This window comes from Aulonocara sp. 'chitande type north' Nkhata Bay, linkage group LG7 (genome assembly GCF_057382095.1).
Source record: "Aulonocara sp. 'chitande type north' Nkhata Bay isolate Kocher_YH1m ecotype deep benthic linkage group LG7, A_spYH_male_GT1.1, whole genome shotgun sequence".
Classification (NCBI taxonomy): domain Eukaryota; kingdom Metazoa; phylum Chordata; class Actinopteri; order Cichliformes; family Cichlidae; genus Aulonocara; species Aulonocara sp. 'chitande type north' Nkhata Bay.
This window is the reverse complement of record NC_141350.1, coordinates 65,964,252-65,988,904: the sequence shown is the minus strand read 5'-3', so window position 1 is coordinate 65,988,904 and position 24,653 is coordinate 65,964,252. Positions and strand designations below refer to the sequence as shown.

The 24,653-nt window shown below is 44.1% G+C and overlaps 1 protein-coding gene and 1 long non-coding RNA gene across 2 annotated transcripts; one reads left to right on the top strand and one right to left on the bottom strand.

The window, feature by feature from the left end:
• Positions 1-3,758: 3,758 nt before the first annotated feature.
• Positions 3,759-21,987, bottom strand: LOC147326701 (mixed lineage kinase domain-like protein). Its single transcript, XM_086302660.1, has 12 exons — positions 21,929-21,987; positions 15,634-15,814; positions 14,421-14,859; positions 12,507-12,605; positions 11,234-11,411; positions 10,815-10,915; positions 9,608-9,743; positions 9,346-9,430; positions 9,112-9,263; positions 6,584-6,633; positions 5,928-6,068; positions 3,759-5,826 (listed from the first exon to the last, which is right to left on the bottom strand). Exons 3-12 carry the CDS (start codon positions 14,851-14,853, stop codon positions 5,777-5,779), a joined length of 1,425 nt encoding a protein of 474 aa, XP_086158786.1. The 5' UTR covers positions 14,854-14,859; positions 15,634-15,814; positions 21,929-21,987; the 3' UTR covers positions 3,759-5,776.
• A 464-nt stretch (positions 21,988-22,451) lies between these two features.
• LOC147326700 (uncharacterized) lies at positions 22,452-24,194 on the top strand. Its single transcript, XR_015130628.1, has 2 exons — positions 22,452-22,654; positions 23,290-24,194. It is a non-coding gene; the product is annotated as an uncharacterized LOC147326700 (long non-coding RNA).
• The last annotated feature ends 459 nt before the right edge of the window (positions 24,195-24,653 follow it).

The window sequence follows — 24,653 nt, the reverse complement described above, 5'->3', positions numbered from 1 at the left end:
CACAGGTAGTATTTAAAGTGTCTCACCCCCGCCACCACAGCCAACAGCTCTCGTCGTGTGACACAGTAGCGCCGCTCGCTCCTGTTCAGGACCCGGCTGAAGTACGCCACCACCTTCTCCCCTTCCGGTCCAACCTGCGACAACACCGCTCCCAGCCCCACATTACTTGCGTCAGTGTCCAGGACAAAAGGCAGGGCGGGGTCAGGGGGGGCAAGGACTGGGGACTCTGTCAGCGATCTGCGGAGGGTGTCGAACGCCTGCTGACAGTCCTGGGTCCAGATGAAGTCACGGTCCTTCTGCAGCAGGTGGAAGAGTGGTGCGGCTATGGAGGAAAAGCCCTTCACAAACCTCCTGTAATAAGACGCCAGTCCTAGGAAGCTTTTGAGCTGTTTCTGGTCTGCTGGTGTGGGCCACTCGGTAATGGTGTGAATTTTTTCCTCCAAAGTGCTGATGCCCTCACGACCCAGCTTGTGGCCCAGAAACTCCACCTCCCTCCTCATGAAGTGGCACTTGTCGGGATGCAGCTTCAGGCCTGCAGCCGCCACCCTCTCCAACACTTGTCTCAGGGCATCCAGGGCAGCATCAAAGGAGCTCCCGTGCACTAGAAGATCATCCAGGTAAACCAGACACCGTTGCCGTGGGACGCCAGCCAGCACACTGTCCATGAGCCTCTCGAAGGTCGCAGGAGCGTTGCAAAGGCCAAAACTCAGGACTTTGAACTGCCATAGTCCCCTGTTAGTGCAGAAGGCTGTCTTCGGTCTGGATTCCGGGGACAGTGGCACCTGCCAGTAGCCACTCCGCAGGTCCAGGGTGGAAAACCAGGAGGACCCGGCTACTAAGTCGAGGGACTCATCAATCCTGGGAAGGGGGTAAGAGTCTTTCTTCGTCACTTTGTTGAGTGGTCTGTAGTCCACACAGAAACGCATCCTAGGACTTTTTTTCTTAGGCACCATCACCACCGCGGAGGCCCACGGGCTATCAGATGGTTCTATGATGCCCGCCTTCATCATTTCACACAGCTCCCTGTCTGCAGCCTCCTGAAGAGCCAGGGGCAGGCGGCGGGGGCGCACTTTAATAGGCTGGGCATCCCCGGTCTCAATGACGTGCTCTACCAAGTGTGTCAAGCCAACATCACTTTCTTTCAGGGCAAAAATGTCACTAAACTCTTTTAGTACCTGCCATAGACTCTCTTGCTGCTGTGGAGTCAGCCCCTCACAGTTCTTTGACCAGATACTCCTCACTGCTGAGAGCCTCTCCTCCTCCTCCTCCTCCGCTCGCTGTTCTGCTGGCGGGTCTGCAGGGGTCTCTGCGGTGGAGGTGGACGCCGCGGCAGATGCTGTGCAGACCGGGGGAGGAATAAGCGGCACCTTCTTCCCATCAGGGAGTACGAGGAGGCCTTTGCCTAAGTCCAGTACACCACCAATGGCTCGTAAAAAATCCAGCCCAAGGATGCAGGCGTCCTGCACGTCAGCCACCCAGGCAGCATAAGACACACCGAGGTCCCCCACCTTGAACTGGAACACTCCCTTCCCTCTCATTGGGGCCAGATCACCGGTCACAGTCTTAAGTTGCACGTTAGTCGGTTGTACAGCAGCTCCGGTTGGGACAATATCGGGTCGGACCAGCGTTGCATTGGATCCCGTGTCCAGCAGGGCCGTACAGGACACCCCCGCAATCGTCACTGGAACATGGCAAAAGCCGCCAACCTGGGTCCAGCCCACAGTGATGGCCGCACCGGGTGGAGGTGGCGGTGGTGTGGGGATGTCGTTCTCCCAGGCCCGTGTACTCCCGCCTACACGGGCCCGTGGGCGTTTCCCTGAACCACTGCAAGCTTGGGGCACTGCCTGATGAGGTGTCCGACTTGTCCACATCCCCAGCAGCTCTGAGGTCGGCGGTGTGGGCCAGCCCGAGGGGAAGGCGACTGCAGCGAAGCTGTCTGCACCAAACTGCACAGGCCCGCTGGTGTCTCCATCTGTTCCACAGGTGCTGACACAGCCCTCACCACGTGTGCGTCGTCAGCGCCCCCAGAGGATCCTGCAAGCATCTCCCTCTCCAACGCTAGCTCCAGGGCTGCACTGAGTGTGGCCGGCCGAGCAAGCTGAGTTTGCATGCGGAGCTCTTTAGGGCTCAGGGCCTGCAGGAACTGGTCCCGAGCTAACTCCGCCTGCACTGATGGTGGCATGCTGTCATACGCCCTCCGGCAAAGGCACTCGACTTCATGGGCCAAAATGCGGAGGGGCTCACCTGGCAATCTGCGTCTGTTGTGGAACTCCGACCTCAGCAGCACTGGTTGGTTATATTGCCCGAAGCGCCTCTGAAGTGCTCCGACCAGAGCATTATAATCTCCCCTCTGCTCCTCGGTCAGCAGCAGCAGGCATGCAGCTGCATCCTCACACAGGCACAAAGCCAATTGGAGAGCTTTATGTTCCTCAGACCAGCCAGCTGCAACAGCTAACAGCTCGAACTGTGCGATAAACACCTCCCATGGCGTCTTGCCGCTGAACTTAGGCGTTTTTATATTCGCTGCAGCTTGCTGGGCGCCGCCATGTTTGTTTACATCACGTGACGGCGCGCCGAGCGAGGTCGACTCCTTCCCGCCGGAATCGCGGCCGCTGTGCGAACAGTTCCCGAGCCTAGTCAAACCTGGAGAAAATCCAGCCTCGGCAGACAGCCGCAGCGCCGTTTCCCTCACTCCATGGGCGGGCGAGCGCGGACGAACCTCCCTCTCCTCCGTCTCCTTCTTAATCCTGCCCGGCAACATCCTCGTCTCGTAACGGCAAGCGTCGCCGGCAACAGGGTCTCGGGCGTTCTGGGGTTCTTTTTTCTTTCTTCACTTCTGACACCAATGTAACGTTCACAAGAACCAGACGGTTGGGGTCTCAGTTTGTCCGTTTATTCGGCACATAAGCCAGCGGGTTGTTAACTCAAGGGGAGCGCTCTCGAACTACCCCTCTCTTCAGCCTGGCACACACGCAGAACTACCAGGTCCCCCCACCCCTTCCTGTACACCACCCTCACTACTTCCTGCAGCCCAACCAAACATGAATCTTAAAGGAACAACAACAGTGTGCAGAGAAAACCAACATGTCACTGTCCAGTAACACTTAACCATCGTTACATTATGTTACGTACAATAGTCTTTCGTTCTACACGGTGCATTTCAAGGTCCTGTACCCATCCGTCGGTAAACTGTACCTGGGCTTGTTGCAGTGACCTGAAGTTACTAAAGTTCATGAGTGTATGCACTCACTCCAAGAAGCGTATAATTATAAATCTGAGCGTGGTGAAAGTTGGGCAGCACGCTGACGTCTTTTGTCCACTCTTTCACTCCTTTGATTTTTTCCTCGTATCTTTTCTTTGTCTTTTCGTCGAGTCTGTCTTTGTACGGACCGGCATTGTTCTCCTTTTGTTTTGTACATTCCTTTTTTGTGTGGCAAAGAAAAAAAAAAGAAGGTATTGGAACCGGAGAATGAATGTTTTGCGGTGCTGCAAATGTTTGCATTTGATGCGGTACTTGGATTGTTTTGCCACGAGTTCCCGGCATGCAATGCGCGAAAATCACGTGATTGCTAAAGAAGGGGGAGGGTGCAGCCAGCCTCCTCGGCTGTAATTGGTCCAGCCCAGAGTCGATCATGACCAATTGGCCAAATGCCCGGTATGCCCGATGGCCAGTCCAGCTATGCTGTCAACTGAAGGCTGTGTGCAGGCAGGAGTGGTGGTAAGGAGGACCCAGTGCACAGACACTCAGAGGCAGAAAGTAAACTCAAACTCAGATTTATTGCTACATGGCAAACAGAGAACTAGCAAAACTGAGAATACAAATACTAAACTGAAAATAACAATAACCTAGTGATGGGTCTAGCAACACTGACACACCGACGCTTGTATCAAGCTCACAGAGCAAACCTGTATCGGTGCGCGCGTCACTTTAAGAAAAAGTCACGTGATCGATACAGCTGCTGTATCGCTCATTGCCAACTCGCCAAAATGTGTTTAAAAGGTACCGCATCCGCATCTGCCAACGGAATGAGTCGCCAACAAAAACCCCACAAAATTACTCTCGCAAGGGTAAAAAACAACAACAACATATCTCTCCATAAAAAAACGGAGCCCGAAAGAAAAAGAAATGTTTCTGCTGTGTGGGGTCATTTTGATCTTTTAACTGCAAATAAGGTAACTGTTTGTCTGTCTTTGTTTCAGTGTAATCTATCAGAACAGGAAAAACAGCAATGTGACCTGCAGTGTAAAATATTTACTTCATTTTATGCAGGTTAAATGTCGCATCTGTTCTGCGGAGCTTCTTACACAAACAAAAGCACCTCCTCAATGTTTAGGCATTACAGAGCCAAACATGAAAATGAGGAGACAAACACACCGAGAATGAACACAGGTTGTCCTATATAGACATTGAGCAGCATTATCATCATATATATATATTTTTTAAATATGTGTTTTATTATTTTGAAATCAAGCATCTAGGAAGACTGTTTTTGACCAGGCAGTCCTGAATTTTATTATAAAGGACAGCCAACCCCTTAGTATTGTGGAGAATGTTGGAGAGGAACATTCCAAGATCAGAGGATCCTTTAACGTACTGGGGGACTAGGAGGACATCTTATCTGAACCTTTTCCACCTGGCTTTACAGTTTTTGTGTACCCCAGCTTTATCTGTGCCCTGTGAGCGTGTTTTTCCAAAGCTAGGGAGATGGTGTCCAAAAAACGCAATAGACTGAATGCAAAAACATTGGATAAACTTATTTTTCTGAATAGTCAATTTTCTGAAGAGTCAATTACATTTAAATGGGTAACATTACATTCATAATACTTTCGTTTTAATTTTCGCTTAATGTGATTCACAATATATTTAAAGATGTCTACAATATTTGCAATGTAAAAGATATAAAATGATTCCATGGACAGTGTATACAAATATGACTAGGTCATTGAATCAGTGTCTGTTGTGAGTCTCAAGTAAGTTGCCTGCAATGATATTTAAGGTCCAGCAGGTGTCAGTATGGAGCAAAATAGCAACACTGTGTCGACACAGTATCGATACAGTTTGGGGAATGTGCTGAAACACTTCACAAGGCCTCATCTACCCATCACTACGCTAGCTCGAGCGAGCGAGCGAGCGAGCGGACGGACGGACGGACGGACGGACGGACGGACGGACGGACGGACGGACGGACGGAACACACAGCATGAAACGAGGGTAGATCGCAACCCGGACAAAGAGAAACACAGGGCTTAAATACACAGAGGGAGCAATCAGGGAATGGGAAACAGAAAGGAAACACAGCTGGGGCAAATCAGGCCTAACGAGACAAAGGAAGCAAAACCAGACACATTAACATGAGACACAGACTTTCAAAGTAAAACAGGAAACACAGACTGAACTTACAGACACAGACTCACAAGCAGGCACTGCAACAGAGGGAACAGAGACGTGGGATCAGGGCAGACACAGAGCCTGACTGGACACAGAATAGAGGGAATAAGGAAGCCAAAACTTGAGAACCACATAAACACACACCAAGAAGAACTGTGGAAAAAATAGAAATGCAAAACAAAAACCAAAATTTTCACAAAAATAAACTAAGATGAGAACACTAATAAAAAGGTACAAAACTGAAATCACTGTGTCAACGACCCAGGTACCCTAAAGGTAGAATATAAATACAATTTAGTGGCCCACAAGTTAAAGTCCAGTTTTATTCAAAGCTGCATTTCCTCCCCTGAGGATGAGCCTGGCCAGCAGAAAGGCAGATGAAGAGTTTCATTGGTTCTCTAACTGTGCCACCACACTGCGCAGTCTATCCACCAGTACTACAGAAGACAAAATATTGTTAAAAATTTAGTAAACTGAACCCCGACAGTCACAGAAAGATAACTGAACATACTGATGGAGTCATTATTATTATTATCACCTCCAGCTGAAGGCCTCTGGAAGCTATCGAAGTCTCGGCACTCGTTTATTAGCTGGCCCAGTTCTGCAGGACAGTCATCGGGAAGCGGCTCTTTGCACTTCTCTTCTAACACCTTCCTATAAATTTCTTCATCTGAAAAACCTGGAAAACATGTACAGACAACTTGGTACGGATGCCTGACTGCACAAGTTCTCAGTGATTCAGGTTCATGGTAGTGTTAGGCACTCAAAATGAAGTCGATGGGTTTTCATTTTGGTTTGCGAAGACATTTCACTTCTGTATGCATGTGAGTCATTAAACTTCACATGAACCAAGGTATGAATCAAGGCCTGGGCCACTGCTGTCACATGTGCCAAGGTGTGACAGCTCTGTGAGACATTACCATGCCGTGCCATTATTTATTCAATTCGATTCAATTAAATTTTATTTATATAGCTCCAAATTACCACAGCAATCACCTTCACCTTGTATATTTTTAAGTAAAGCCCTTACAGTAATACAGAGACATTAAGATAGTAGCTCAATCAGCTTTTAGAGCAGAATAAGCATCTTGGAATACAGTTCAAATGTCTTCCCAAAAGAAAATGAAGTCCACCTGCCTTATTTGAAGTGTTTAATACCAGGATAATACAAGTTGATTTTCAGCAGATACAAACCTTCAAAGGGTTTCTTACGGGTTGCGACTTCCCACAGGACGATTCCAAAGCTGAAAGACAACAATGAAAATAGGAACGTTTTAGAAGGAACGTTTTCTAAAGCATTTGGGCATGATCAGTTCATGCCCTAAAACTCACCCAGGTTATGCACCAGGATGATGTTGTGGAAACACACCAGCAGGTCCACCTTGTAAATCAGGGATATTATAGTTTTTCTATTTGGTTTCTATTTAGTTCAGTTTAATTTCATTTAGTTTCCAGAGTGAGTTTGCTTGTTTCAGTTTAGTTTCAAATTTTTATGTTTAGTTTCAGTTTAGTTTCTATCATCCATCCATCCCCTTTCGCTTATCTGAGGCTGGGTTGCAGGGGCAGCAGCCTAAGCAGAGAAGCCCAGACCTCCTTCTCCCCAACCGCTTCCACCAGCTCTTCCAGGGGAACACCAAGCTGTTCCCAGGCCAGCCGAGAGATATAAGCTCTCCAGCTTTTCCTGGGTCTGCCATGGGGCCTCCTCCCCATGAGACATGCCCGGAACACCTCACCGACAAGCAGTGATGGGAATAACGGCGTTACAAGTAACGGCGTTACTTTTTTCAATAACGAGTAATCTAACTAATTACTATTCCTATCGTTACAACGCCGTTACAGTTACTAACAAGAAAATGCGGTCTGTTACTATTTTTCAACAAACAGACGGTTGAAGCTGTGTTCAGCTCACCACATCTTATATCAGTTGCACGGAAGTAGCTGTAAGTAATCTGGGCGCTACAGCTTTAAGCAGCTGCGCGCTCCCGCGGACGGTAATCACGATCACTGTCTAGCACAACAGCTGGACATAAGGGGGCAAAACATTCGCATGAATGCTGCTGTTTGACTGAGGAAGAATAAAGTAGTCGTGGTGAGCCAATCACATGACCACTTAAAGACAAAGCAACAAGGTGATTTATACCAGTTTATAAATTGATCGGCCACGTAAAACCAGAGTCATGATAAACAAGATATACGCGGCGCTTTTTCCTCAATAGTTTCGTCACGTTTACTGTCTAAAGACAGCGCGGCGAGCACTCTCTGCTTATGAGCAAAAATTAAAAAACAAAAAAACGGGAAGTTTTAGGAGTGACGGAGAGAGAGAGAGCAGAAAAAGAGAGAGAGCGAGTTTTGAGATGTGAGAAATCTGTGACGTTTAGCGTGTTTGGGGTGTGTAGTTAATGTGTTGTCTTGTGTAGTTAGTGTGTAGTGTTGTGGATAGTTTTGTGTTGTGTGTCAGAACAATGAGGCGACTGCTGTCTCCAGGTAGAAACAGGAGTGATACACCTGCTGCTGTCAGACCTGCAGGTATCAGGCTGTGATGTTCTCCTTTATAGTGGACACAAATTTTTGGAGTGGCACAAATAATTTGTGGCATCTTATTGAAGAACAGCTGATTGTTCTGTAAATAGTTTGAAATGGTTATTAAAAAAATCAAGGTAAAAGGTAAATGGATGCAAATAACTTTGTTGTTTGCAAAACTTGTGCATAGGATTTTAAAATTGACATTTATATTTGCATTTAAAGTTATGAAATATGATCATTAAACATGTTTGTGGTTGTTACAGTAAAAATATAACTTTTTCTACTCTGAGTTTATGTTTTTTGTCTGATTTTAGATCAATTGTGTTAATACAGTATGTCAAAATGAAAACATAACTGTAAATTCAGACACGTGAGGTTGTGCTGAAAAGGATGATACCAAACAAGGTAAAACGTGGAGGGAAAATCAAAAGTAGTTAAAAATGGCCAATTATACCCTGGACCCCAGAGGGTTAAACGTTTTTTAAAGTAACGCAATAGTTACTTTTCAAGTAATTAATTACTTTTAGAATATTGCAACTCAGTTACTTTTTTTGAAGAAGTAACTTGTAACTATAATTAATTACTTTTTATGAGTAACTTGCCCAACACTGCCGACGAGCCACACGGGAGGCATCTGTGTCAGATGCCTGAACCACCTCAACTGGCTCTATTTAATGTGGAGGAGCAGCAGCTCCACTCTGAGCCCCTCCCAGATGGCTGAACTTCTCACCCAATCTCTCAGGGAGAGGCCAGCCACCCTTCAGAGGAAGCCCATTTCTGCTGCTTGTATCCAGTTACTACAGTTCTTTCGGTCACTACCCACAGCTTGTGACCATAGGTGAGGGAAGGGACGTAGATCAACCGGTAAATTGAGAGCTTCGCTTTTATACTCAGCTCTTTCTTCACCACGACAGACCGGTACAGTGTCTGCCTCACTGCAGCCGTAACACCAAACCGTCTGTCGATCTCCCGCTCCCTTCTTCCGTCATTCGTAACCAAGACGGTGACATACTTAAACACCATTTTGGATTTGCTCAACTTATCTTTGTCTAATATAAAATTTTAAACATGCCATTGTGACAAATATTCCAAAAATAATAAATCAGTAAGTGTGCTAAAACTTTTTCACATCATTTCAGCTGAACAAAAACTCATTTAATGCTGGTGTGAGTGGAAGCATATCCCAGGCTGGTGCTCACCTGTACATCTCACACTCTTTGCTGTAAGGATGGTTGATGTTGTTGAGCCTCTCGGGAGAGTAGTAGCACAGGGACCTGATTGCGTCGTCATTGGTAGATTTCTTCACCTTTTTCAGAGACGTCTCTGTTTTTGCCAGCTCAAAACCTCCGAGCTAAAAAGAACAACAACATCATCAGTGCTGCTGCTGTTCAATTTGGACTGCAAGGAATCCCAGCATGCACTGCCCTCAGTACCTTGACGGTGTAGCCTTCAGCCACCAAGAACTTGCTGCTGTTGATGCACCCGTGCACCTTAGATTTTTCTTCTGTATTGTGTAGTCTAAAATATGACAGTTAAAAACATTAGTGCATAAACTACACATTCTCATCTCAGGCTCAGCGACTCACCTGCTGTTTGGTTTGGACTTTTTTAAATGTGCTTTCTAAGATTAAAAAAAAAGCAATTATAATAATTATTTATAATATAATAATTTGTCAATAAAGCAGAAACACTGACCGATAGAGTCCTTGTGCTGCATCGAAACACATACGAGCTTTCCTGATCCAGGACAGCCTGCAGTCAGAGTCCAGAACCTGACGAAGACTTCCTTTCTCGCAGTACTCCATGATGATGAAGAACTGAGGGTTGGGTCCTACAGGTAGTCACAAGGACAAGTTATTAAAAGTTCATAGCAAACTTTTCCCCATCTTTTGTTGTAATCTCTAATTTTCACTTCCTTCATAATTTTGAAAAATTGCTTCATTTTACTTCCTGTTTTACTTCCTGTTTTATTTTTTACAGAAAGTCTTTATAGGACTGCACAGAGTTCTGTGAAAACTTGTTTTTTAAGGGGACTGTAGCTTCTCATGTGACTTTCTTTGTTTTTACTTCTCTTTTTTGTTCTCCCCCAAAAGGGAGGGGGTATGTAATCAGTCCCATTGGCTTATTTCCTTATTTGTTTGCCTGTCTGTCTATTTGTTTAGATGAAAATCAGGTCAAGGCCACACCAAATGCAAAAATCAGTAAAAACTTTACCTTACCCAGATATCACAACAATATACAGGGACATGAAAACTGACATCAGCATGCTATAATAAAAACATTATAACATAAGATAACTTTAGTATAGCCACTGACCGTCCAATGTCTTAACATGCTACAAGGAACTGTGGCATATTAGGAAATTGGACGGTCCAATTGTTCCTTGTCTCTTGTTGTTGTTTTTTTAAACAGACACAGGACCACAAGAACGATTCAGTCTTTATCATATGCTCTGCCAAACAAGCACAATGTCTTGATTGAGTTTACGAATGCCTTGTTATCCCTGTTCCTGTATATAGTCTGCGTCTTCTCCCTGAGTCCTTGTCAGATAGTTGTCTCTTCACCTCAGGTTCCTGCAAACAGCGACCGACTGTGTAAATAAAGTTAATGCTAAAAAGCACGCAAACATCATCGGGTCTGCTGTGGTTTTGTTACAAAGTGCTTGTGCAAGCTCCATGGCACTGTTCCCTGCAGGAGACTCATCAGCTCTGACAGATAGCAATGACATGGGTACCTACTGGCACCAAATGACCTAGAGGATGCCACCAGAATCCTTCAATAAGAACATTTGTATGAGACCATATATTCCCAAACATCAGCTGGGACAAAGTAACGACTTAGACTCTAAGTTTTACCACCTCTGTCTGTCTGCAACGTTACTGACAGGCTACATTCAACTCACCATTCTCACCCAGGATACTGATACCAAACATTCGCAGGATGTTGGGCGACTCAAATCTCTTCATGGTGTCGACTTCTTTGTTGAAAATGGACTGCACCTTTCTGCAAATGGTAAAAAAAAACCCTTTATGGTGTCAATGAATACATACCGATGTAAATACACGTAAACAGTATTCTAATGTTTGAGCTCAAATTTAAGTTTAGTTTAAACTCCTTCATATCAAATTATTCTTTAATCCTTGTTTCTAGGAGACAGATTTCTCTTCTAGCCAATGTTTTAATGTATTTCTGAATAAACAAAGTCTGCAAATGAATTTAAGTTCATTGGTGGCTTCTGACTATATAGAACTGCTTATTTTATGTAAAAAAAAAAAAAAAATCATTTTTTTTCTCAGTATGCAGCTGAACTGTGGCACAGACCCTAGGTTGGTGTTCACAGGGTCGATATATCTCTTGATGGCAACTGTGAATCCACGATATTCTCCTTTGTAGACCTCTGAGGTTGCTGTTTCCATGAAGGGCTTTTTGGGATGTTTGTACTTTAGCTCCTGTGGTTTAATCATTCGGATGTCCACACTAGTGATGCTGGGCTTATTCACTGTAAAAAGAAGAAAAAAAAACTTGTCAGTAAATTATATAAATAATGCATTTTTTTTATTTATGTAGCACCTTTCTAGACAGATTCACAAAGTGCTACACATAACAAATAATAAAAAGGTAAAACAGACAATATAAAACAGGCAAAAAAACCAAAACATAAACCATTCACAGTTCAGCAGTTTGTTTATTTTGTTTGTTTTGTTTGCCCAAATTCATGGTGGTATGAGCCTTTTGGGAGTTTCCTCCAGTGATTAAAAATCCAGATTCCCAGTCGTTGTTTTTGTTTCTCTGCATCACAGACATTAAACTGCTGCAGTTTAGTCAGACACTGATAGAGCCCAATGGCCAAAGTTAGTTATGGAAAAATTGTCCTGAATACAGGACAAGTTGTTAATTTGTGACATGGATGTGAAGTTTTTAATCACTCTTTTTAAAAGAGCTTAAATGGCTTTTTCATCTGAATATTTAATTTACTTATGAAGTAAATTAAATACTTCATAAGTATTCGTATTACTAGGAGTAAGGTGAACGGCAACTGCAAGATATTATATCGCAGATCTACATTCGGTCAGTCAGCTTTTTCTATAAAGGCTCGCCATCTGTGGAGCACACTTCCAACCGATATCAAATTGATTACAGACATTAGATCTTTTACATTGAAGGTTAACGTGTGGTTAAAGGGAAATCAAAGATGTAGTCATTTTAACTAATGATTTTAATTTCATTTAAAATTATTGTCGAGTAGCTGTAATTGTATTTATGATGTAATTTGGTTTTATGAAAATGTATGTTTTATTGTAAAATGTATCTATTTAGATTGTAAGCCCAACAAGGGACAATTGTTGAAAATTAGCAGTAGCTATAAACCTGTGTGGCACATCAGTTTCATGGCTTGCACTTGAACTATGTTAAACTGCGCTGTCCCTTTTAAATAAATAAATTCACGTTACCCTATGAGGCTGACCCATCCCTATATACTCTAAGGGTCTGTAGATGTGAAATTCATCTGATTTTGACGGGGTCAGGTGGGCCTTTGTTTTTTCAGATTTAGTTGTTTCTATCCGTAATGAAACTCTATATGTGCTGCACTCACACATCTCCACGACTTTTTCCACGTTGACTTTAAGATGCTCAAACTGTTTCAGCATGGTGTTGGTTTTCTCTTGCTGATCCTTCATGTAGTCCAGGAGCACTGAAGAGCAAACAGAGAAAGCCATACTCTGATTCCCCATCCAAACTCTAGGATCTAATTTGACAACATTACTGATATCGTTACTCCTGCTTTACCTCAAATATTGTGAAAATGTTTTTTCTTGAAAGAAAAAAACAACTTCCTGTTCTCAACATTTTATCTGTGTCTTTGTTGAAAAATGTCTTTCAGGCTAGTGGTCCCTGAGTGCTCACTATAATCAGCACCTCACTGCTCTCTGGCCAAATCCCTCCTTATTTTAAGAATGCTGTCATCCACAGATAAAAAAAAAAACCCCAAAACAAACAAGCTTGGTCCTTCACTTCTTGGCAGATAAAGACCAATCTCAAAATTACAGTTTATTGCTAAGATTTTATAAAAAGGCTGTAGCTAAGCAGCTTACAGCCGTTTTGGACAAATGCAGTATAACTGACACATGCCAATTTGAATTATAACCATCTAAAAGGCTCAACTTTGTTCATATAAGTTCTTCTTCACACACTAAGGTTAATTATAGATGACCTCTAATTTGTTGCCTCTGATTTCAGATAAAACTGAGGTTATTTTACTCGGCCCAGAAAGTCTTAGAAATATGGTATCTAACCAGATTCTTGCTCTGGATGGCATTACCTCGGCCTCCAGTAACACTGTGAGGAACCTTGGAGTCACTTTTGACCAGGACATGTCCTTCAATGCACATATTAAACAAACATGTAAGACTGCTTTCTTCCATTTGCGCAACATCTCTAAAATGAGAAATATCCTGTCTCAGAGTGACGCTGAAAAACTAGTTCATGCATTTATTACTTCCAGGCTGGACTTTTTAGTCCTGACAGGGACTAGAAAGAGAGAGCAGATTTCCCCTTCATTGGCTCCCTGTTAAATCCAGAATTCAAAATCCTGCTCCTCACATACAAGGTCTTAAATAATCAGGCCCCATCTTATCTTAATGACCTTGTAGTACCATATCACCCTATTAGAGCACTTCGCTCTCACTCTGCAAGCCTACTTGTTGTTCCTAGAGTATTTAAAAGTAGAATGGGAGGCAGAGCCTTCAGTTTTCAGGCCCCTCTTCTGTGGAACCAGCTTCCAGTTTGGATTCGGGAGACAGACACTATCTCTACTTTTAAGATCAGGCTTAAAACTTTCCTTTTTGCTAAAGCATATAGTCAGGGCTGGACCAGGTGACCCTGAATCCTCCCTTAGTTATGCTGCAATAGGTGTGGACTGCTGGGAGATTCCCATGATGCATTGAGTGTTTCTTCTTCAGTCACTTTTTTTCACTCACTAAATGTTTATACACCTCTCTGCATTTAATTATTAGTAATTATAAATCCCCAGCTCTCTTTATAAATCTTTGGTTCACTCTTGTTTATATCACGTAAGAAATATTGCAATGTTAAGTCCCATTATATCACTCTAGAATGGGGAAATGTTAGTAATGCACTTATTTCATCACGTTTGGATTATTGTAATTCACTGTTTACTTGTCTAAGCAAAAGCTCCCTGGATTGTCTGCAGGTTGTTCAGATCTCTGCTGAAAGGCTTCTGACCAAATCTGTTGCTGCTCCAGCTGCACTGGCTCCCAATTCACTCAAGAACTCATTTTAAGATTGTGGGTCTGACTTTCAGTCCTCTTCATAGACACACACTTGTTAGCTGTAAACAAAATTAGGAAACTTTCTGGTAAAGATCCTGCTCTCTTGGTCCACTTATCCCTGCATAACAATGGACAAGTATCACATTTGAGACCAAGTAGTTAATTGTTTCTGCTCAAATCTCTCTACAAAAGCAAATCCATAATCAGTTTCCCCTCACATGTCTTCAGTTCTGCGTCGTCCTCCCTCCCATCCAACTGATCTTCTTTCTCTCTGGTCGTCTGTTTAAATACCTCATACAGCATGTTCCCCTGCTCCACCTGCAAAGCTCCAGACAGCACCTGGAAGGCATCGTTGAGCCGTTCGTTCACACTGTTGAACTCGTCTCCATGGTTGCTGGAGTTTAGGATGCGCTCCACCAAATTGGCTGAGGCATATTTTCTGATAAGTTCCTGTGCTGATTGAAGAGTGACAGACAGTTCTCTCAGAGGTTTCTCTACCCCTGGAGGCGTCCGTTTGATGGACTTCACCAGCTTCTCCAAGGCTTTGACTCGGTTACAAACACGTCGGCAGCGCTTTTTATTGGCCTTCACATTCTCAACCAGGTCATAGATCTGTGAGGCGATGGACAGGATGGGATCTACAAAGTCCATGACAAGCTAAAGAGACAGAGAGGATGGACAGTTTATACAGAATAAACTGAAACTGAAAAAAAAAAAAATGAGTACAATATTATTTATTTTGAATGAGTTGAAGTAACAAGAAAAAATCAAACAAGTCTAACTTCGATCTAGAATCATAGCTCTTTTCCTTAAGCATTAGTATCGTTTTTGTAGAGAAACGTGATGCATCGATTTCCAGAGTCTGGAATGAATTAAAACTAAATTGAAATGAAGAAACCAACCATCATTTTAAAAATGGCTAATGAAAACTATTAAAGAGCTGAAATAATTTAGACTTTTTCAGACTTAACCACAGACGCGCCTGTAAATATAGTCCCTCTGGATTTCTCTAACTTCTCTGTTTTGACCGCTCTTACACAATACCCAATGATTTTTGTTTACCTGAACCGTGATGTTTATTCTTAAACTGATCCAGTCTCAAACAGAAATCTGAAAGTAACAGGTGTCCAACACTTTGATGTACTCCCCCCTCATTCTTCCTCTGTGAAAGAGTTAAAACTGTGCTGCAGCAGACACTCAGAGAAGATTTCCCTCAAATTCTCACTGAGGGTTCAGTTTAAACAAAATCAAAGAACAAGAAAAAACGACCCTGGAGTACGCACACATCCTGACGTACACACAACAGAATCACTACACAGCAGGAAGTGCAGCTTTTCTGTAAATGTTTAAACTTGTTTCTTCACAGAGTCATCAAATGGGAAAAGACCTGCTGTGAGAGCAAGATAAGAAGAAAGCAGAAAGCTAGTTTACCTGTCTTCCTGTCTTTGTGCAGGTGTGTGCCGAGTTTAAATGCTATAAGAAAATGAAACCGCCTCTATCGCCTTGAACTGTGGCACTGCTCCTCGTTGCTTCCTGTTTCTGTCTGACAGATAAACACGCCTTTCCTGGTCCCCTGTGCTCCTCTGACAGGCCTGGATTACTCTGCTTTATCCTGGAAGCAGAAGTAGAAATCACTGTGGGGGATGGAGGCTTCCTGATTAATAACGATTTCAGTCTCTCAGCAAGTGTAGCAAAAGTGGTCAGCTGTGTTTTAGCCACACACTAAAACAATAAAAGGTCTGTGTCTGTACAAGTATTTCCTTTAAGCTAAATACCGAGGCTTCAGACTGCTCTAAGCACTCAATTTAATATTTAATTTCACATAAAATTAATATGGATTCTAACTGTCTCTTTGTCTCATACACACGCAGACACACCAAGAAAAGGATTTCCATTGAAAGTTTGGCAGTTATTTAGAAAGTCCCTATTGTTTCTGGACACCATCTATGATAGCGAGCAGCTGATACATGTTATGTTTGGTCACACAGGAGGAGGAGACCCCAGAAATGTCCTCAGAAGAGCTACTTTTTAATTTTCTGTACTTACATTACAGAACCTGTACTAAAATTAAAGGATCTGTTTAACACAAGTGTCTGCTAGAGTGAAAAATATCTGTACGTAAGTGCTGGATCGTTTTCATTTAATATCTCAGTGAATTTAAATACGGTCTAAGATATTAGGATACTTAAACACAGACGAATGGTGGTATATTTTAAATGTGTAACACTGACATTTATCATGTTGTGAATGTGTGTGTGAATGGGTGAATGACTGAATGTAGTGTAAAGCGCTTTGGGGTCCTATGGACTAGAAAAGCGCTATACAAATGCAGGCCATTTACCATTTACCATGTTCCGTTTCCGCACTGTGTCTTTATTTGATTATCAGTCTGTTTTACTTCACTTTAGCAACGTTTTTCTCCTTTAAACATAAACCCAAATCTTTGCCTCCTCACTAAATAAAGCATAATAAACTGTTTTTGTTTTACTGTATGAAACAAAGCACATCCTTAATAAACAAACTAGCCTGACTCAGATTTGGCCCATGTAGAGATTTCATCTTTTCCTTTTTCTTCTGAACAACACTGTCATGGCTACCGGACGGACTCGACAGAGTTCTTTGCAAACAAAAGAAGACAGTTTATTTACAACGGGGAACATCTCAGTGCTATAGATATGTACAGTTAGTTGGGTGGGGGTCCAGGGCTCCAGGGAGAGGGGGGAATCAACATACACGCTTTCTCTTCAGCACAATGACCGCCGCAGCTCCTCCGCACAAACGCCACAACACACCGGAAACTCAGGAAAGGACCGTAACCTGGTCAGGAAGGGGGGGTTCAGGGTAATTAAATCAATGCTATTTAATCATTAAATAGCAACTGAGAGAATCAGCCAGATCCAGCAACAGGTGGTGACAATCACACAGGTGCGTGGGCCAAGAGCAAGAGCCTGTAACGAGCTCCGCCCAGGCAGACAGGAGCGAGGGAGAGAGAGAGAGAAAAACCTGTCGCCAGCTTGAGCCAGCCAGAGAGACACGGGGACCATGACAAGCATACTTTGGGGAATTTTCAAAGAGCACTGAAGTTTGTTGAAAATATCAGACTACATTGAATTACACTGACACACACACATGAACATAAATTTACTTTGTCACTATTTACTAATCTATTTGTATATTTAACCCCCGCTTAAAAGTGCTTTACTCCAAACATTGTGTTGCTCATGGATTTTTGTATAAGTAGATGGGTTCTTTGGCCAGCTGAATGACCATGAACCTAAAAGTATTTCATGTATTTAATTGTAAACATTGTTTTGTCTTTGTTGCTGTTGTGTCATTTTTCCTTTCACATATTTTCCTATAAAAGCAACGCGGTGGTGATGTCAGGAGGATTGGTTATCCACAGGAACACCACACACTTGACCATCAGTTGATCAAAAGGAAGAAGACGTTCAATGAACGCAAAGGTGTGCCAAAGACTCACAGGATTTATCTGTACAGTGAACTTGAGATGACCACCAACACTGGCATACACATTCACAGTGTGTATCAGTGTTGTTGAAGTGTGAAGATGTGGTTCAAGGGTCAATATTTACCAATAATGTTAGGATGCCTGGGTCATCGACCCAGGGTTTTTGAGTTAATGTTATTATTTATAAATTCTAGTCTTTGGTTTCTTTGAGTTCCATCTTATGGCTTATGTCTCTGTCTTCTTTAGTTGCTCTGTCTCCCCTATCACCTGCATCCCCTTGTCTAGTTCGCGTCTCTATGTATCCTTAGTTCCTATATCCCCGTGTTCAGTCAGTGTTTGTGTCTGCCCTGGTCCCACGTCTCTGTTCCCTCTGTAGTGCCTGCATGTGAGTCTATGTTATGTGTTTCCTGTTTTACTTTGAAGGTCTCTGTCTTAGTGTGTTCAGTTTACGCTTCCTTTTGTCTCGTCAGTTCTGATTTGCCCCAGCTGTATTTCCCTCCTGTTATTCATTCCCTGATTGCTCCCTCTGTGTATTTAAGCCCTGTGTTTCTCTGTGTCTGTGTCGCGATCTACCGTTTTCCTAGCTGTGTGTTCTGTCATTCCTCCGGTGTAAGTTTATTTTGATTTTTCCAGTTATGTTATATTTGAGTTTAACATTAAAGTTGTTTTGAGTTCACATCTGTCTCTGGAGTCTGCACCTTGGGTCCTATTCCTGCCTGCACACAGCCACACCTAACAGAAGATCGCGACCATACTATGGACCCAGCAGACTCCGTGTGGTATCAGCGACCCGCAGTTTCTGCCTTCCTCAAGGAGATCGTGAGGGAGGAAGCTGAGCATGCCCAGGAGCTCCAGTCACCCTTCTATGGGTCACGTTTGGCTTTGGGAGGGCCCCGCAGCCTCCAAACTGCCGTGGCTACGGCCGAGCCAGCGTCTATGCCTCGGGCGATCAGGTTGAGCACGTGCTCCTTCTCTCCAGTCGCTACACCTCCGCCTTCACCCCTGGATTACCAGTCCGACAAGAGAGTTAAGCGGCGGAGGAAGAGAGGTTATGTGACACCGGACATTAGACTCACTCCGCTGCAGTCCTTCGCTCTGTTTTTGGGTCTGCCACGTTCTGAGCTTCACAAACTCTCTGCTTCCTCATCGCAGCCCGGTCCTTTGGGGGATTCGCAGCCCAGTTTGCCACCCCCCACTTCCCGGAGGAGGCGACGCTCACACCGTCACCACTCTTTTTCTGCGGAGCAACTCCCAGTGGTGAGTTGTGATTGCTGTCGTTCCTCGGAGCTGGAAAAAAACAATCATATGAACACTGCTAAGACTGAGACTATTAAGACTGTTAGACGTGGTGGTGGTGGTAGGAAGTTAAAAAACGTTTTAGAAGAATCTGTGTTTGCTGAGCCTGCTCCTTCGCACCATTGTGTTCCTGCTCCCAGGGCAGCTCAGGCCCAGCATTCCCCTGAACCTGTTTCAGTGCTTCAGGTGAGGGAGGCTGAGGTCCGGCTGGTCCCTGCTCAGGTGTCTAGGCTGGCTGAGCCTCTGCCTGTCGCTGCACCCGTACCTTCTCCTCGGGTGGGAGTGGCTGGTGTCCGGCAGGTACTTGCACCTGTTTCTGACCTCGCTGGAGGCTCAGGTGAGCCCGTCCAGCAGTTTTCTGTAGGATCCGTAGGCTCAGACAACCTAGTCCAACCATCTGCTAATCCACCACCTCACCCGCCATTACTGCCTTCGTTACAACAGTCAATACAACTTAAACTTCTCTCCATAGCTCAGACATTAGCTCACCTATCAGCTCAGTCACCTGCTCAGTTTCTGCCTCAGTTGTTTGCTCAGCCTCCTGTCTCCGCTGGAGGGTCCGAGGAATCGCTTCAGCCGTCTCTTCCTGCTGGAGGATCCGAGGGGCCGCTTCAGCCACCTGTCTCCGCTGGAGGGTCCGAGGGGCCCGTTCAGCCACCACCGGCTCCACCGCCTGGTCCGGGCTCCGAGTCTGCAGCTCCGCCTGGTCCGGCCTCTGCAGCTCCGCCTGGTCCGAAATCAGCCTCAGCCTCTGTTCCTGCTTCGCCTCCGCCTGGACCAGCTTCGGCCTCAGCCTGTGCTACGCCTGGTCCAGCTTCGGCTTCTGCTTCGCCTGGTCCGGCCTCAGCCTCTGCAGCTCCGCCTGGTCCAGTCTCCGAGTGTTCAGCTTCGTCTGCTCCTGAGGTCTCCATGCTGTCTGTTCCTGCCCGGCCTGCGCGTCCTGTCCGGCCTGCACGTTCTGTCCGGCCGATGACTGGACGTCGTTGCCGTCATGGACAGCCCCCTGGACTACGCCGCCGTCGGTGCCTCCCGCCCGGCCGGCCTCCTGATCTGCTCCGTCGCCACCGGTGCCTTCTGCCCGGCCGGCCTCCTGAACTGTTTTCTGGGCTCTTGGACCATCAGCCTCCGGGCCGCCCCCCTGACCTACCCGGGTTTGGACTGTTGTGCCGTCAGCCTCCGGGCCGGCCCCTTGAACTTTTTTGAGACTATTGCCTGGGCCTCTGCGCCTTTCGTGAGCTCTTTTGTTTGTTTGCTTTTGGACTTTGACTGGGCCTTGGTGCTGTTGTTTTGGACTTTGTTTCTGTGTTTTGTTCTGTTGCTTTCCGGGCTCCAGTGTTTTGCACTTTTTTTTTTTGTTTTGTTTCTGGCTCCTTGTTTTGTTTCTAGCCCTCCATCCTGTTTCCCCCGCCGCCCACCCTGGTTGGGTTGTTTTTGGTTTTTTTGATTTTGATGTTTTGGTTTGGGCTGTCTGGAAGCCAGCCCTTAGGGGAGGGGGGGGGGGGTACTGTTAGGATGCCTGGGTCGTCGACCCAGGGTTTTTGAGTTAATGTTATTATTTATAAATTCTAGTTTTTGGTTTCTTTGAGTTCCGTCTTATGGTTTATGTCTCTGTCTTCTTTAGTTGCTCTGTCTCCCCTATCACCTGCATCCCCTTGTCTAGTTCGCGTCTCTATGTATCCTTAGTTCCTATATCCCCGTGTTCAGTCAGTGTTTGTGTCTGCCCTGGTCCCACGTCTCTGTTCCCTCTGTAGTGCCTGCATGTGAGTCTGTTATGTGTTTCCTGTTTTACTTTGAAGGTCTCTGTCTTAGTGTGTTCAGTTTACGCTTCCTTTTGTCTCGTCAGTTCTGATTTGCCCCAGCTGTATTTCCCTCCTGTTATTCATTCCCTGATTACTCCCTCTGTGTATTTAAGCCCTGTGTTTCTCTGTGTCCGTGTCGCGATCTACCGTTTTCCTAGCTGTGTGTTCTGTCATTCCTCCGGTGTAAGTTTATTTTGATTTTTCCAGTTATGTTATATTTGAGTTTAACATTAAAGTTGTTTTGAGTTCACATCTGTCTCTGGAGTCTGCACCTTGGGTCCTATTCCTGCCTGCACACAGCCACACCTAACAAATAACCGTAAACAATGAATTTTAATCAAAGAATCAGATTGTCATAAAACCTTGAGATATTTGTAAGGAGAAAGGATTTCTTCATGTTTTGAGGAAGTGCTGAAGACTGAAGTGACACAACTTCAACTTTATGAATGACACTGATTTTATTATTTTGATATGATGTTGCATTTATTAATGATGGCTGCTGCTCCTGTCTCTTCCATCAGGTGAAGAATGCTGCTCATGCTCGTCCGGCAGGTCCTGCTTCTCCGGTCGCTTCTCCAGCCGCTCCTGCTCCTCCTTTAGTTCCTGTTGCTCCCGCAGGGACAGGAAAAACGCGTGGGAGCAGCGCCCTCTCGCTAATGTGCGAAAGGGCGCTGCTCCCACATAAAATCCAGGTGCACAAGATTACCCACTCTGAGCCTCTCCTGCGCGTGCGAGAGGGTGCCACACCCAGCCACCACTCAATCCGGACCACCTCTCGCATGCACACAAGATTACGCCACCCCGAGCCCCTTTACACGCGCGCGAGAGGGTGCCACACCCAGCCACCACTCAATCCAGGACACCTCTCGCACGCGCACTCAGGAACGTATGCGCGAAAAGGGCGCTGCTCCCACGCCATGATATACAATTCAAGCTCATCCTCGCAGGCATACGAGATTACCCACTCGGAGCCCCTCCTGCGCGTGCGAGAGGGTGCCACACCCAGCCACCACTCAATCCGGACCACCTCTCGCACGCGCACCAGATTACCCACTCCGAGCCCCTCCACACTGTGTTTAGAAAAGTTTAACATTAACGTGAACACTGCATGTTCCCTTAATAATTCCACCTTAGCAAATGTCACTTGTCGAGCGGTCCTTACCTTAAAAAATAATCTTTTTTTCTTTCCTCTCCTCTCTTTTTCTCCTCTGTAATCCAAAGTACATGTACCAGCTCTGCCAGCATTCTTCAAAATGTGTTTGTTTCCATAAATGCTAACATTCATTTGAACAAAACGCATTCTAAATGCGTCTGACGCATTTGCTAAGCTCCACCCCCGGCTACTGTTGAGCAGCAATAATAATAATAATAATAATAATAATATCCTGGTTTCTATATTTCTCGATGTAGCACAGTGTCTTGTTAATTTATTAGGTTGAGTCATTTAAAAGAACATGTCACAAACTTGTATTGATTCACAAATACATCACCTAATCATATGTGATAAGTTGGGACTAAATTTAAGTTGCGTAATGGTCAAGCAACTTGATAGCACAGTGTAACTGCGCGAAATTTAGGGCTACAAAATCCCGTTTTGTCATCTAAAGCTATAGCCTACTATTGTCACAAGGGGGCGCTTTAATGCAGTCTTGCGTCTCGTGCGCAGGAAGCAGTGTCTGTCTCTTCCTGTGAGAGTTTCCCTCAAATGACGGTCAAGTGTGTGTGTGAGCACGGGCAGAAAATATCTCGGTATGCGGTGCTGCAAACCAGTTAATGAGACCAAATTATTTTTACATATCAATGCTATTAAACTGCTGTTTTATTAGGCCCCGAACTCTGACCAATAAGGGAATAACATCAGTCGAGTTATTTGTGTTGGAAATTCCCGGTGAGTCAAATCCTTCCGTTAGCTTCCTGTTAAGCTTATTTTACTAACCGATTAAGCTCAGAAACCTTTGGAAAACAAACAATCGGGAGCTTTGTGTCGTTTTATTTGTCTCGTTGTTTATACAGTGTGGTGTAAGTGTTGAACGTTTTAAGCTACTGATGTTACTGCCGATGCTAGGTGTGATGCTAGCTGCTATTTGCCCCCCAAGCCATATCACAATCAGGGAGGTATTCAACTATAAGTACTTGCTCTGTCTGTATTAAAATGGTTCAGTTTTAATAGAAACAGCACATTTCAAGTGTTTGTACTGTAAATTAAGTTGCATTTGCTTGTTAAGATGTAAGATTGATAAATGTCACTTTCATTGTAAACAGTGGTTATTACTGTTTAAGCTGCTTATGTTCTTTACTGTGACATAATTGTGATAAAATAATTTGTGACTGTAACTGTGGTTACTTGTTAAAGCTAAAAGAAATACCATTTGTTATTAATACATTTGGAATCCAAGTAGATTCTTAAGTATGTGGATAATATTTGATAATATCCTTTTGGAGGAAAAGAGGTTAATGAGCACAAAATGCAATGGAAATTCATTGGTGTGCACTATTTGTGTTGATTGTATTTTGAACTGCTAGAGAGGATTCTGGAGAACCACTGAGCCCAGTCCAAAAGAGATCCTGGATGATGGTGAAATGGTGTGACCAGCCATGTGATCGGATTATGGGGATTGCCTGAAGAACTGATTCAAGCCCTACCTTGAATTTCAGATAAGCCGGTGCACTGTTAGTCCTTCCTGGGCAGTAGGTAATAGGTTCTGCACAGGGACATTTCCCTTACAGTACACCTGTTTGGGTTTCAACAAACTTTAAAGGACAATTCAGTCAGTCTTTTTGTTTCAGTGTCTTATTTTATTTTGTTTTGATTTCCATCTATTCACCCTTAAAAAGCACTATTAGTGTGCAATTTGGTTGACTGTGATTGTATGTGTTTATGAGTTGTACTGAGGCAATGAAGGTGCCAGTTGTTCATTTTCAAGCCAGCTCCTTTTGTGAGTCCCAAATCAAAACCTCTTTCTGAACCTAGTTAGATGTCGAGGGTCTCTATTTGAATTGATATTAAACTGGTCCTGAGTAGAGGTGCCACAATAGCAGGTCCCTGAGGAGAGGACTGCCTTCATGATTGGCTAGTTGTAGGTAACAGCAGCAGATTCCCCAGATGCTCTTTAGAGTCTGCTGACAATTCAGTGCAAATCTGTGAGCGAGTATCTCAGGCATGACACTTAACTCTGAACATCTAAAAGTGTTTTACACAGAAAAATGCAGACATATTTTAGAAAACAGTGGAAGGATATGGCTTCCTCAATCAATATGCAGTAAAATAAAAGTTTCTAATTTTGTCAGTCGCATTGTTTAATGTCCAAATCAGACTGCAGGTGAAGTGTTTGTGCCTTCATAGATCGACCTTGATCTGTAAATTGATTGTGATGTAAAAGTCAGTAGATGTAATAAATGTGGAAAACCTTTCCTGTTATTTTTCTTAAGACATCTTGGGCTGCTCATCTTTTTGTGAATGTGTTGCTCATTAAATGTGGTTGGTTTAACAGATAATTAAATATTATGTTAATATTTACAATAAAAAGGCTCATATTTTTACTTCATATTCAGTTCTACTCACTGTCACAATTCTGCTAGGTTGCTAAAGTACTCAAAGTTTTCCCAAGTATTATGCTGATGATATTTATAAAGTATAAAATAATAAAGATAAATATAATAATCATGAAAAACTTTTACTTAATTAGAATTTTAAATGTCAGCTTCTTACTTGTAATGTATTATCTTAATGTCATATTAATAATTTTACTGAAGTAACTATATTCTCCTGTCATCTTATTAAGAATGTGCAGTCATGCAGGAATAAACAACAAGGTTGTTGTGTGCTGGGAAAGTACAGCTGGAGTGGTGACGGAAACTGCCAAGAAGGTGTTTGTTGTATTCTCTGG

What these genes read in the sequence shown, in the direction of transcription:
- LOC147326701 (XM_086302660.1), bottom strand. Translation starts at nt 14,853, where the DNA reads ATGGACTTTGTAGATCCCATCCTGTCCATCGCCTCACAGATCTATGAC. An exon ending in GGAAAAAGTCGTGGAGATGT is followed by an intron (nt 11,412 to 12,506) that starts GTGAGTGCAGCA and finishes TTCTTTTTACAG; the next exon opens with TGAATAAGCCCAGCATCACT. An exon ending in AAAGAGTGTGAGATGTACAG is followed by an intron (nt 6,634 to 9,111) that starts GTGAGCACCAGC and finishes GTTGTCTTTCAG; the next exon opens with CTTTGGAATCGTCCTGTGGG.